Source organism: Prionailurus viverrinus, chromosome B4 (assembly GCF_022837055.1).
Source record: "Prionailurus viverrinus isolate Anna chromosome B4, UM_Priviv_1.0, whole genome shotgun sequence".
NCBI lineage: Eukaryota > Metazoa > Chordata > Mammalia > Carnivora > Felidae > Prionailurus > Prionailurus viverrinus.
Window position 1 is genome coordinate 134,075,728 of NC_062567.1, and position 14,752 is coordinate 134,090,479.

At 53.3% G+C, this 14,752-nt stretch overlaps 1 protein-coding gene across 3 annotated transcripts in view; it reads right to left on the reverse strand.

The window, feature by feature from the left end:
* SULT4A1 (sulfotransferase family 4A member 1) overlaps positions 1–5,170 on the reverse strand; it is a 33,592-nt gene extending 28,422 nt beyond the window's left edge. For all 3 annotated transcript variants that reach the window (XR_007154243.1, XR_007154242.1, XM_047868592.1), the window contains exon 1: positions 5,002–5,170. Coding sequence is in view for 1 of the 3 variants with exons in the window: in XM_047868592.1 (XP_047724548.1) it covers positions 5,002–5,170 (169 nt within the window). In the remaining 2 variants the exon portion in view is untranslated. The remainder of the gene's footprint in view (positions 1–5,001) is intronic.
* Between the last annotated feature and the right edge of the window lie 9,582 nt (positions 5,171–14,752).

The window sequence follows — 14,752 nt, forward strand, 5'->3', positions numbered from 1 at the left end:
CGGGGGAGGTGGGAGGGGAAGAGTACGCCAGAGAGAGGGGGCGAAGCCAAGAGGGAAAGAGCCGACCGGTCCCGACGGTTCCACGCGGCTGGCAAGTAAGGACACAGAACAGGTGAAATCCAGATCACAGGAGGACAGACTACGGAGTTTAACGTTGCCGGAGGGCAGAGAAGGGCCAGTGAAGGGGTCTAATGAGGGAGAGACCCAGGTCAGAGTTGTTTCTAAGAGGTCACTGGAGCTGCAGGGTAAAAGGTAAACTAGGCGGGGAGGGAAGGGAAAAGAGTCCAGGTGCGAGAGGAAGAACTCCCGAGAAGGCGGCCGGGGCAGAGAGGGGTGGGCAGATGTGAGCGCTCACTGGCTGCAGTCCTCTGTGACAGCTCCGTTACACTCTCAGCAGTAGAGCGCTGCAATCCCCAGGCCCCAGGAGCCCGTTCCCCACCAGCGGGGCAGCCAGGGGACAAACGAGCGGGCACCAGTAACGAAGCGCGCGTGGGAGGAGAGGCAGGAGAAGTCGTCCCTGTCGAGGACGAGTGAGACATGAGGCATCAGGGTGAGACCCTGGAGCTCAGAGAGGGCCCTGGGAGTCTCTTCCTGTTCCACTGGGGTCAGAAAGACACGCCTCCCAGAGGCCCCGCCTCCTTTCTCTCTCCAGAACCCTGGGAGCGGTTCTCCAGGCTTTCTCTTCCAAGCCCAAGCGGCGATGAGGGGAGAGGCTCCCTTGGCCAAGCCAGGAACCTGGACGTGCCGCCCTCTTCCCTGATCCCAAGCCCTCCTGACTGTGCGCGGGTAGCCGGAGTGAGAGCGAAGGGAAGGAGCAGGGAGGGGAGCAGAAACGAGAAGGGGGGAAAGGAGGGAGAAGCAGCACAGCCGCCTCGGAACGCGACCTCCTGTTACGCTCTTCAAGCCTCTGCCCTCTCCCCCCGAAGGTGGGTGACTAGCCGCCGTGTGGTGTCACTGAAAGGGACACGGGTGCACGCTGGTCTCGGGACAAACGTGAGCTCCAGGTGGGGGGGGCGGTTCCCTCAGCATCTCGTAGCCCGCTTCCTGGTGCACGCGCAAGGCGCTCGACGGCCCCCTCCCCAGGCTGCGGGAAAAGCAAACGAGATGCCGCATGTGAACACCCGGGACGCACCTGGCACGGAACAGGTGCTGGCCAAACGCGAGTTCCCACCCCCGTGACCTCTCCCCAACTCTTCCGGGGCTCGGTCAGCTCCGTTGTCCAAACGCTCAGATGCCGGTTCCACCCTCTCTCCTCCTTTCCCCTCTCCGGACCCGTATCCATCTACAAAAAGGCAGCAATCCCAAGAACACAAGGCTGTTCGCCGGCTCAAAGGAGGCAGACAGGGGGACTGTAGCTGTAGTCGGTAATCCCACCCAGCTTCACAATACGGCCACCCCCTCCATGCAGTCCTCCAGGGATCCTCCTTCCTGGGCCCCTGACCTGACCTTGAGAACCGCCACCCTGTCCGGTCAGTCAGCTTTCAGCATCAGGAGCCTGGCTTCCCGACGTCACCGCCAGCTCCTTGAGAAGAGCGTCCCCACATTCACAACACTCCCCCGTCGGCCTCCCCTAGGCCTGGTGGCATGCGTATACAAAGAAGAGTCACCCGCCTGGCCTGGGACCTAGGATCTCCCCACGGCCTGCCCAGCTGTCTTAAGATTTAAGACGCAACTGAATCCATCAGGCCCAGTCCCTTCATTTTTCATGGGCTTCAGCCGAGGAGCCTCTCCCAGAGCTGATGCTTCGTGACTTCAGGGACCGGCTCGCACGGTCACAAGACGCTTCCGCAGACAATCGAATTTAACACTTGGCGTCGAAGAGGTGGCGAAAATGAAGGACTATAAACGAGGACGGACATAAAGAGAACAGCCCTCCGCAGAAGGCACAGCGGGCTCCCCGTACCTGGGTCACGGATGAACTGGGGCCATCCCAGAGAGCTTCCGGCCACGATGGCAGTTTCTGACCCCCCGTGCAGACCAGTATGACAGCCACAAGCTACCTGTGGCTACTGAGCACCCGAGACATGACGAGTGCTTCTGAGGAACCGAGTTTCTACTTTCATGCCCTTTCGATTCATCGAATCCAAAAAGCCGCATGTGGCTCCAGGCTACTGAACCGGGCAGCACAGTCCTACCCTGCCACCTGAGCTAAAATGTCAGAAACACAGAAACACTCCCAGAGCGTGGTGGGGCGCAGAGGGAAAAGCCAGGATTGATTCCCACCAGAAACCCCCGGCCCCGTGAACCCCTGTTCTGCATCAGTGTGGGGGAGGGGAGGGGACAAGGACTCTACAAGCCCTTCCAGCTTGACCAATTGCAAGTTCACCACCATCTCCCAGACGTGGGCTCTGGAAACCCAAGTGGCCCTGTGGTTTCTCTCAGGGGCCTCCGCTAGTTCTGGCTTCTTGCCCAAGCCTGGCACCGGCCACCCTGTAGCTACCTGTCCCCCAGCAGACAGTGTGCTCACGGAGGGCAGGCAGCAGATGGGATTGCTCTCGGCAGCCCCAGCACCTGATCCCAGCACCTAGAAAAGCGCCTGGGCACATCAGGTGCCAGGGAGTGAAGGCCCGCGTCAACAGCACGACCCTTCCTCGCGCTTACCGTGCATCTGGCTCTGGGAGGGGTGCTCACGCATCATCCCCCTCTTCCTCACAGCCGCCCATCAAGATGGTAAGGTGGTCTCCCCCACCCCTGCGGAAACCACAGCTCCGAGGGGTGAGCACCTGGCACGTGGGACTGGGTAAGTGGCCGCTCACCTATTCCTAAAACATTCCAGGTGCATCCTAAGCCGCAACCGGCCTGGGCTCAAGACAATGGCCTCCAAGACCCCAGGGCCAGGGCCACCCCGCAACTGCCCAGTTTAAGCTGCAGATTCCATGGCAGAGGAAACCAAGGCTCCGACGTGCCCAAGGGTAGTGGCTCGCTAGAGCCAGATCTTCCTGTTACCAGAGGCCACTGGCAATGACTTCCAGAGCCCTTTCCTCTGGTTGACAGGGAATCTTCATGGGACCCTTTGGGGACCAGTTTTCCCACCCCCTTGATCATTTCATGTAACCAACTTCACGAACGGTGGGGTGGGGGGAGCGAAAGCCTTCGGAGGCACGGGTGAGAGCCTGGAGAGGCCATAAGGACTGCTGGAATTTTTTCTTCTTTTTTTAAGTTTTAAAGAGGTGGCTCTCTAGGGTTCTGTGTGAAGGGGCCTCACACAAGGCATAAGGGTCTCAAGGCCACCACTGGGTTTTCTGTCACCAAGGGAAAGAGCCCTGTGTTTATTCTCCTTATTAAAAAATCCACGATGTGCTTCCATCTGTCTTTGAACGATGCAAGTTCAAACAAGATTTGAGTCTGGATTATCTAGAAAACTACCTTAAACTAACACTTCATTCCCCATCAAGGTGCCTGGAAAGGTCCCCGCAGGAACCCACCAGACCCCCGATGCAGGGTCCCTCTAAAGCGTCCCCCACAAGCTCCAAGGGCACAGCTTTCCAAGTGGGCCTCCTGATCTGTGCCTCCTCCCACACCAGCTTCTTAACTTCATAAAATGGAGGAAAGAACACAAAACCACAAACTCTCATCTGCAATTCAAAAATCGTAACACGCTCCCCAAACCAAGTTTTTCACAATTCATTTCGAGGCAGACCCTGTCCTAAACCGACATGAGATGATTTTTTAGTCTCTATTGCTCCCACTTTTAACGTGGGGGTCCAAAGTACAGCCCCACATCCGGCCGGGGGACTTCCAGCCATACGATATCGATGGCGCTAAAATCTGAAAAATGCTGAGCCCCCACACCCACGGGGCCGTGGGGCTGCAGCAGAAGAAAAGCCCTTGGCCATGGCAAGCACAGTGTGTGTGTCTCCTTCCTTTCCCCCTTCCCAAGGACAGCCTGGCAGCACCTCCAGACTTCTTCAAGCTCCCCCAACCAACAAGACTCCCCACCCCCTCCACGGACAGCCCCTTCCCCAACCTTCCTCAGAGGATCAGGCCTACCTCTCAGGTGGCTGGGACCCTGCACAGCTACGAGACCCAGGCATACAGGTCTTTCAGCAAGCTGTACCGCTGCTGATCCGACGTGACCTCCAGGCTGGCCACCTCCTACACCAGGCTACAGACACACTGCACGGTCTGGATCCAGGTGTCTCCCTCCCTCTCCAATACAGTGGCAATAAGGGGAACCCTTGGTATGTTCAAAGAACGGGAAAGCTGCCTCTTTTCCCTACAGACCTCAGGAGAGACACTACGTGATAATCTCTTAACATCAAGTCCTGGGCAGACGAGCCTGGCTTTAAATCCCAGCTGGGCCACTTACCAGCTGTGTGACCTTGGGCAAGCCACTGCCCCTCTCTGAGCTTCACTGCCTAGACCGTAAAGTGAGGACGACCGTCTCTACCTTCTGTGAATCCGAGATTAGTTAATGCTAGGAAATATGATGCCCTGGGTCCTGCCTGATGATTCCTGGGTGATGGAGGCGGCCCTAAAACAAGGGAAAGCCGGGCATGCACTCCGAGCATGGCTGGTCCCATCCCCCACCCAGTGCCCACGCGCAGGAAATGAGGGACGCCCTTACATCCGTTTCATCCCCCCTCCCCAAATAACCACCAGGACTTTGCACTCATCAAAGGCTGAACAGGGCCCCAGAACAGAGAGGTTAAGTGACTGCCCAAGGTCACACAGCCGGCCGGGTAGGCTGGGTAACGGGCGGGGGAAGCTTGGAGGGGTGGCGGCCCTGGGCCTGTCCTCCTTTCAGCTCCGACCGAACGGGCTCTATCCCCAGCGGACGCTGTCCAGCCGTGGACACCCGGGCCCACCTCCGAAGGTCTCCGGCCTCGGTTTCCCCAAACGCCGGCCGACCCCCCCACCCACCCCGCCCTGTAGTGCTCCGGCCCCCGCCCTCCCCGCCCCCAACGGGAAGCCCCCTCTCCCCACCCTCCCCCCTCCCCACCCCCCCACGGCGCGGGTTGCGCCGCAGAGCCGGGCGGGCGGGGTCTGCGCGGGGCTCACCGGACTTGGGGTAGGTGACGATCCACACGTCGCTGGGCCGCACCGGGAAGTTGGCGATCTCCTCCATCTTCCCGCGGCAGAAGGGCGGCAGCCGCACGCCGTGGAACTCAAAGTACTTGCTCTCGAACTCGCCCGGGGTGCTGGGGGTCTCGGCCTCGCTCTCCGCCATGCCGCCGCCGCCGCCGCCGCCGCCGCCCGGCCCCGCAGCCGCGCCGCCCGCTCCCGGCCCGCCCCGCGCCCGCGCCCCGCACGCGCCCGCGCCCGCGCCCGCCGCCCCGGCCGCCGCGCCGCGCTCCGCAGGCGTGACGTCACGGCGCCGCCCGGCCCGCGCCGCGCCCCGCCCCGCCCGCCGCCGGCGAAGGCGCTCCGCGGGCGTGACGTCACGGCGCCGCCGCGCCCCAGCCGGCCCGGAGGCTGCGCTCCGCGGTCTGACGTCACGGCCCCGCCCGCCGCGCTCCGGCCGCCCTCCGCCGACGTGACGTCGTAGGGCCGCGGGGCCGGCCTGCGTTGGCCCCGGACGGGCCAGACCCCTGCCCACCTCCAAGCCGCAGGCAGTCCGCGTCCCCTCCAGCGCGCGGTCATTCATCATCCCGCTGGCGCCGTCATCCAACAAGCGCTCGACACAGACTCAGAAACACTCCAGCTAGAAGTGACCTTACAGAGTCATCAACAAATACTGAGGGGACCATCTGATAGGTACCAGGCCCTGGGCTGGGTTCCCGAGATACTCCAGGCAAAAGCCCGGCCCTCTGGGGGCTGATATTTGTCAGTGACCAAGGTCATGGCAGGTGGTGACAGGTGCTATGAAGCATATGCGGGCGGAAGGCGGGGGGTGGGGGTGGGGGTGGGGGGTGGGGGGGAGTGTTGATTCAGATGCCGGGGCCAACCCCAGACCTCAAGAGACAGAGTCTCTCGGGATGGCGCCACCGAAATCTGCACTTGATAAGGTACTTCTTGTGCCGACTACGATTTGAGAACAACCGAATTCTAAAGAGGTGTTAGCATGACCCCACATTCGGTCGTTCACCCAACAGACACGTATTAAGCACCTACCACATGCCCGGGGTTGGGGAACGCAAAGATGAAAACGGCGGGGGGGTTCTGGTCTAATTCTCTGAGTCTCAATGTCCTTGACCGTGAAAAGGGAATGACAGTCTCTATCCCTAGGTTCTATAACTGGGAGGATGGACAGAGATAACTGCACCAGCAAGAATCCTGAGTAAAGCAAGTGGACAGGTCCTACTTGCTCTCTCTCCTTGCTGTGGAATGAGACACTTCCGAGTCCGGCAAGGGACATACACACATGAGCAGGGAGGCATGGGCCGTGTGGACAGAGAGAGGAAAGAGCAAGTAACCCTGAGTCCGAAGTCTTGCGGTTGTCTTTACCAAAACAAAAGACTATCCAAGTCCCCAAGACATTAAGAACAATTAGGTAATGGCACAGACGGCTGGCCAAAGGCTGTAGGAAATGAGCGAATGAATGAATGCCCTCATGTTTCAGATGAGGGCTCTCACTATGGGAGAAGGCAAGGGAGATGGTCTTGGATTGGGATTTGAAGCACTGACATGAATTTATGATTTTTAAAAATACCTATATCTCACCTTTGCTGAAAAGACCTTCAGGTACTGGTATTTCAGTAATCACTAGGCACACCCAGAGCCCATATATTGGTTTCTCAATACCTCCCAAGCAAAAGGAACCAGACTTTCTTGGGGAAAAGGCCAATTCCAGGGCTGGGCAAGAAAAAAAAAAAAAAAGTACAAAATGAGCCTAAAACTCTTGTTGGGCAAAAAAATAAAGTATGAAAAAATGATGGGATAGGTCCAAAGGACACGGGACTAGCTTGGAAGGCCAAATCGGGAAAACTTTGTGTATAACAGACAAAAATAGGAAACGCTCAAATGCCCATCAGAGGTAGACTGTGATATACTCACACAATGAAACAACTACACGGCGATTAAAAAAAGTTACTGGGGGGGCGCCTGGGTGGCGCAGTCGGTTGAGCGTCCGACTTCAGCCAGGTCACGATCTCGCCGGTCCGTGAGTTCGAGCCCCGCGTCGGGCTCTGGGCTGATGGCTCAGAGCCTGGAGCCTGTTTCCGATTCTGTGTCTCCCTCTCTCTCTGCCCCTCCCCCGTTCATGCTCTGTCTCTCTCTGTCCCAAAAATAAATAAACGTTGAAAAAAAAAATTAAAAAAAAAAAAGTTACTGGTATGTCCAACAACAGAGGTGAATTTCACAATCAAAATGATAAACAAAGTAAGCCAAACAGAAAAGGCGATATGTTGTATGATTCCATTCCTACACCATCCAAGGACAAACAAAACTCATCTATGGTGATGGAGGTCAGAGAAGTGCTTAATTTGGCGCAGAGAGAGGGGGTTGCCTGGGAATAGACACAAGAGTACCTTCCAGAGTGTTGGAAACATTTTATCTCACTCTCAGTGATGGTACATGATGATATAGACACGTGTGAATATGGTTACACATGTACATGTATATGCAGGGCCTGCTTCATGGTCATGCAGCCCGCGGAGTCATATCCAGAATGGCCCTGCCCTTGGGGTTTCATAGTCTGTGGTCACTATCTTGAAATTCTTAATAATTTTGTCTTCAAACTTTGCTTTATAAATGAAGTCTGATGGGGGCAATGGAGCATGTGTCGAGGGCTTGGAGCCTCAGCTCACGAGTAGTCCCACCTCCTGCCACCTTCCCAGAACAAGTTCTTTACTACCCGCTCCTGTCCTGTGGTGCTCTAACTCAGCACAACCTCTCTTCTTGCCCCTGCCCCGTGACCATGGGACCAGGGCATCAGCGGAAAGAGGGTTTGCTCTGATGCTGGGGCATCCTTGTCATTTCTGTCCTAGACTGGCAGCACCACAGCACATTTGGTGGATGAATCACAAAGGTGAGCCTCTCCTGGGGCACCTGGGTGGCTCAGTTGGTTGAGCGTCCAACTTCAGCTCAGATCATGACCTTGAGGCTCGTGAGTTCGAGCCCCGCATTGGCCTCTGTGCTGGCAGCTCAGAGCCTGGAGCCTGCTTTGGATGCTGTGTCTCCCTCTCTCTCTCTCTGCCCCTTCCCTGCTCATTCTCTCTCTCTCTCTCTCTCTCTCTCTCTCTCTCTCTCTCTCTCTCAAAAATAAATAAACATTTAAAAATTAAAAAAAAAAAAAAAAGTAAGCCTCTCTCCCACCATCAATTCAAGTACCCATTCCTCTGGTGTGGAGGTTGCCATACCCTTGGGGTGGGCAGACCTGTAGGAAGGGGCAATGCCTGGCTTGAGTTCCCTGCCCCCAGTCAGGGCATGATGTGTTTGATCTCACAGCTGAAAGGAGGAAGTAGGCAGCTCTCGGAGCCGTGGGGGTGGGTCCCTAGGCTCCTGTGAGTATCTGCAGGTACCTTACAAGCATTCCAGCGCTGGAGAAAGTGACAATAAATGGAAAATTAAAAACATCATGGCAGGTTGAGAGAGAGATTGCAGAAGGGGAAAGCTTTATATTTTAGTAACTTTAGTGGCACTTTTTCTCTTTTTGAACAAGGGTCCCTACATTTTAATCTTGTACTGGGACCTGCAAATTATGCCCTATGTAGATGTACATGCAAAAAAAATTATCGAGGTATACACTGGAGATCTGTGTATGTACGTTATACCTAGACAACAATTTACTATGGCTATGTACATATGCATTTATCCTAAACCGAAATATTTTAAATGAGCATATTTTAAAATGAATTAGGAAAGGAATGATAGAAAAAAAAGAACCCATGATTCCACACTGAAACTAAGAAATAATTAGAGAAGAGAAAACTGTTCTTTCCAATAAAATGGCAACCAATAAATATTAAAGGAAAGATGGAGTTATAAAATCACCATTTTTCAGCCATTACAGTAACAATTAGATAAGTCTATCGTTTGAAGCTAAAACCATCATTGGGTGAAGATTTGTTGAGGAAGATGGTATTTTTCCAGTCTCAGTGCATCTACCCACAGATTACTTGTCAATTACTAAGGGAAAAAGGTAATTTACTAGTGGAGAAATCTGGCAGACATCGTCTGAACCAAGTGATCAAAACAAACATCGCTAATATCGGACAAACTGATGCCTTGTGGCTCCTGATGGGATGTACTGAGAAGGACGTAGAAATACTTGTGTGGTTTTTCTACCAAACATTCATATCCTGAATCCAATAATAGGGAGAGAACACAAAACCTAAGCCAAGGGACAGTCTATAAAACCACAGACCTGTACACTTCAAACATGTCTGTGTCACAAAAGACAAACAAAAAGCTGAAAGGACTGTTCTAGATTAAAGAAGACCACATATATTTGACAACTAAATGTGACTTGTGACTCCAGATGGGATACTGGATCATGGGAGGAAAAAAAAGCCATAAAGGACATCATTAGGACAATTTGCAACACATGAATATGGGCTGTACGTTAGCTGGTAATATCGTACTAACTTTAAATTTCATGAATTTTAAAACCGTACCGTGGTTGTGTCAACAATGCGTTTTTTTCTTACAAGGTACATACTTAAGGATTTGGGGGGTGTGGAATCATGATGTCCACAACTCATCGTCAAACGGTTCTAAAGAACGGCCACACTTAACACCAATGTGAGTGCATGTGCACATATACAGTGAGAGAATATGTGGCAAATGCCACAGTTAGCGTAGCTGATGGTATGCGTTTGTTGTTTCATTAGTTTTCTATGACTGCTGTAACAAATTGCCACAAACTCAGTGACTTAAAGTTTATTATCTGATAGGTCCATTAGGCCAGACGTCTAATGAGGGTGTCACTATGATAAATCAAGGAGTCCACACAGCTGCACTTCTTTCTGGAGACTCTGGGGTTAGATTCACTGTCTTGCCTTTTCTGGCCTCTAGAGGCCGCCCAAACTCCTTGGCTTGTGGCCCCTTTCTCCCATCTTCAAAACCAGCAATGGTGGGTCTGGTCTTTCTGACATTATATCACCCTGACACTGACTGACTCCTCCTTTGCATCCCTCTTCCACTTAAAAAAAATTTTTTTAACGTTTATTTATTTTTGAGACAGAGAGAGACAGAGCATGAACGGGGGAGGGTCAGAGAAAGAGGGAGACACAGCATCGGAAGCAGGCTCCAGGCTCCAAGATGTCAGCACAGAGCCTGACGCGGGGCTCGAACCCACAAACCATGAGATCATGACCGGAGCCGAAGTCAGATGGTCAACCGACTGAGCCACCCAGGTGCCCCCAAATCTCTGGACTTTAAAGGTACAGAGATCGGGGCGCCTGTGTGGCTCGGTCGGTTAAGCGTCCGACTTCGGCTCAGGTCATGATCTCACGGTCCATGAGTTCAAGCCCCGTGTCGGGCTCTGTGCTGACAGCTCGGAGCCTGGGGCCTGCTTTGGGTTCTGTGTCTCCATTTCTCTCTCTACCCCTCACCTGCTCATGCTCTGTCTCTCTCTGTCTCTCAAAACTAAATAAACATTAAAAAAAATTTTTTAATAAAAAAATGAATAGCAAAGTTGGAAGGTTCATACTACCTGATTCCAAGACTTACTAGAAAGCTATTTACCTTAAGGCTATAAATCAAGGCAGCATAGAATTGACATAAGCACAGACATACAGATAAATGGAACAGGATACGGAGCCCAGAAATAGGCACATAGAGATAGACGATTGATATTGGACAAAGGTATCCTTAAGGAGCAGAAAACAGAAGTTTCTTATGAGCCAAAGCTGCCCACCAAGGCCTGGTCTACCCAGTGGGTAGTGACGGCTACATCTCTGGAGGTTTTTAAGAGGCTGGATAGCTTTCTGTCCTGAACAGACGCCTCCCAAGGTGGATCCCAAAGGTCTCTGCCCTGGGATCCCCAAGGCTGCCGAGGCGGCAGGGAAGCGGCCGCTGGTTGCTGTCCGTGGTGCTGAAAGCGCACAGTTCACCACATCCTACTGCCCTCCCAGTCTGGGATTCTGGGTATTTTCTATTTGCATGTACTATCCAATTTTTAAGGATAAGTACTCGTTTATTATGGAAATGTCAAACATCTATAAAATTAGAGCAAATAGCATAATGAACTTCTGTGAACTCATCACCCAGTGTCAACTGTTATCGATCCCCGTTTCATTAGCTCCCCATCCAGATTATTTTGAAGCAAATATCATATATTATTTCATTCATAAATATTTCAGTATAGATCTCTAAAAGATAAGAACTCCTTGTGAACGTGTTCCCAATATATGAACACAACTAAAAAGCAATGGATATTCCTCAACATCACCAAATATTTGGTTAGTATACAAGATCAGATTCATGGATGCGATTCAAAGCTCAGAGGAGTGGAGGTAGCTTCCTGGGGATACCTAATGTAGCCAGGACTTAGGGCTGGGACAGAGATCATCCCACCAGCATCATATGACCCCAGCCAGATTGGCACATACTAGCCTGCCTGCCACAGATGACATTTGACATTAAGCAATTCTGAGACACAGATTGCTGGTTCAGGCAGGTGTTCACACGTACAGAATTGTCCCTGAAGACACCAGTGCCTAGGACACTACAGGCTCCAATCACACTCCTGCCCAGACAGGTGTCTATGTCAAGATCAATTGCATCAGAATCTCTGCAGAAGAGTCCTCAGCATCAGTATTTTCCACCCAGCATTCTAGTGTGCAGACAGAATGGAACTATAGCCTGACCTGGGTTTGAATGCTAACCCCGCCACTGACTGGCATCTGGGACAAGGCACTTCACCTCTTTGAACCTCAGATTTTTTTTGTGGGTTTAATTTACCATGGGCCTCCTCCAACCTGCCTTTGCACCTGCAGAATCCTCTCCTGGAATAACTTTCTGCCACCGCAGATTCTAGGCTTCCATGAAGACCCAGTTCAGAAACCCATTCCTCTGTGGTTAATCTCCTCCTGGAATCATCTTCTAATACCATAATATTAATTGTCCATGTTATGGGCTCAGAGCAGAGCTGGAGCCTTTAGAAACAAGTTAGTCCAGCCCCTGATTTTAAAGACAAGGAAATGAGGAATTGATCAAGTACAGAACTTGCCTGGTATCACAGAGCAGGTGCACAATGAAGCTTTAACGGTCTGGGAATCTTTCTGTTTCCTGGAGCACAGACTTCGGCATTTCCAGCTCTACCACTTGCCAGTGAACATAAAACCATTCTGTACCTCAGTTTCCTCATCCATAAAATGCAGAGAATGTTGCCAACTTCCCAGGGTTGCTGCGAGGATTGAGATAATAAACTTTGTAAAGTGAGTGCACTTGTAAGGGCTAGATTCCCTATTACTCCCACAGAGATAGCAACAGGGGCAGGTGAGCTCCTTGGAGCAGGGCTCTGCCTCAGGCATCAGGACACACCCAACAGACATTGGCACCCTGAAAAGCAGGCAGGGGTGGGGGTTCTGCAGCTGGCCTGGAAATGTGACTTGACAATGGGAGCCATGGCCGCGCCAAGGCTCCAAGGCCCAGAGAGGTCCTTGGCTGGAACGCTGGGAGAAAGAGGAGGGTGGTGGACCCATGACTTTAGTTCACCTGATGGGAGACCATGGCATAGGTCCAGAGAGGGTTCTGGTATCACACAGGTCTGGGTCCCATCAAGCTCCCCTGAGTTTTGTCCAGACTATGCCCCACCCGGGGGTGATGTGAGGCTCAAAGGAACCCCAGTGGTCCCCCCAGCTTGGTGCCTCCCACAGAGCAGATGTGAAGTTAGTGATTTCACTTCCTGCTGCTTCTTTCTGAGCAGTAATTCCTACCATATGATGTTCGTCTACAGGAACATTTACTTTCCTCAAGCTAATACTTCATGGGGTTCGTGTTACTATCTCCATCTTACACAAAGGGACCCTGAGGCTCAGAGAGGCGAAAGGATTTCCCTAGCTCGCGCAAACGCGCAGTTGCAAATGCGGAGTTGAGAGATGGGACTCAAACCCAGGTCGACCTCAGTTCAGAGCCCCAGATCCCACCTGTGCTCTGTAACACCTCAAGGCTCTGTGCCAGGAGGCTTTCTAGGTAACAAGCCAGGGAACTCTGACCTGGATCAGCTCCTGGGCTGTCTGCTTTGTCAGCCGAGCCACCTCCAGGTTCAAGGAGGAACACGAGACTGCTGATGGATGGCGGCTCAGTAAAGTCCACAGGAGTTGCCTGGGCCCAGCTCATTCGTTCTGAGGCTACATCAACAGAGGCAGCGACCAGGAGGTGGGAAGGGAAAGGCAACTTAGGTCCAGTAGTGGTCATACCATATCAGAGGCAGCACTGGACCCCATACTCCTAGAGGGATTTGAACAAACTAGGGATAAGTGGTTGTAGTTTGCTGAGCAGCAAGTCTGGGTTGGGGATGTTCCTGAGGAGGGGTTGTAAGGCACAGGCTGTTCATCGTGGAGAAGAGCAGCCTCAGAGGGACCAGATCACCACCTTTCTATCCCTGCCAGGCTGTCTTCAGGCAGACGGAGCAGGCAGGGTCCGTGGGCCCAGAGTGCAGAGCTGGGACCGAAGGAGAAAGCCACAAACAGATTTTCGAGCTGCATGAGAAAATGTCTAAGAGTTCAGGAGGAGAGAAATCAGGGAACACTGACAAACTGTAAAGCACTGTGAGCGATCTCTGCAGCCACAGTTGCGCAGAGGTGACGTGAGCCACAAATACTAAAGACCAAAAAGAAGTTTTCGAAGCAGAGCATTATCAGCAATTGCGATATTCAACCATGTAAGCTACAAACACCTAGCAACATGCTGCTCAGAAGGATGATGGAGAGGAAGGTGGGAGCAGCCAAGGACCTTTCTCCATCTAAGACACAAAACAAAGCTATGGGAGCAGAGATGGCCGCGGGGCAAGCCCCAAAGCACCTATGAGAGAGGGGGTGATAAAGGGAGGTGTGTTTGTCCTCCTGGAGATGGAGGACAGAGAACAGGGGGGCAGGAATATTCTCAGAGGCCTCCTGAGCCTCTAGATTCTCAACCTGGAGACCCAGGGGGCCAGTCGTCCCCTCTCCAGAAATCCCAAGCCCCGCACCTGGGAGTGGACACAAGGCATCCCAGCTCTGTGCAGAGAGAATCCGTGGAGCTTAAAGATCACTTGACTCGAGGTAGGACAGGACCCTTCCTGCTGCAGGGGACAATATCTGTGCCTGTCCCCACCCAAGTGACAGCAAGAGGGGACAGAAGCCCACCCAGCCTCAGTGGATCCTGGGGATGAGTGGGGAGGTGGGTCCTCCTACATATCCTAACTCTCTGGGCCTCTTCTCTCCCTTTCAACCCCCACCCCCACCCCAGGCCCTCCAGTGCTCCACTCACCCCCTCTACCCTCACCTATCTGCTTCCCTGCTCTCAACCTTCCAGGGACTGCCCAAATCCAAAGTCCTGATCACACGGACAGTGCCCTCTGTGACCCAGCCTCTGCCTACCCTCCACCTGCGCACCCTGTCACTCACGCAGCTCCAGGGACACTGGCTGCTTTCTGTGGCTGAGACACACCGACCTCACTTCAACCTCGGGGCCTTTGCACTTGCCGTTCCCTCCGCTGGCAAAGCTCTTCCCTTCCGCTCTCTGCCGCAGGTCTGAGGCCTCACCCCCCGACGCCATCTTCTCGGAGACGTCTTCCTGGACCACTGATGCGATGTCACTCCCACCCCAACCTGCCACCATTTCCATCCCGTCTTGTCCCTCTCTTCACAGCACTGCCGCTCCTCAGATGATCTTATCTGCACATTCTTCTGTTGGCTGTTTAGCAGGTGCTCCTGCACCCACA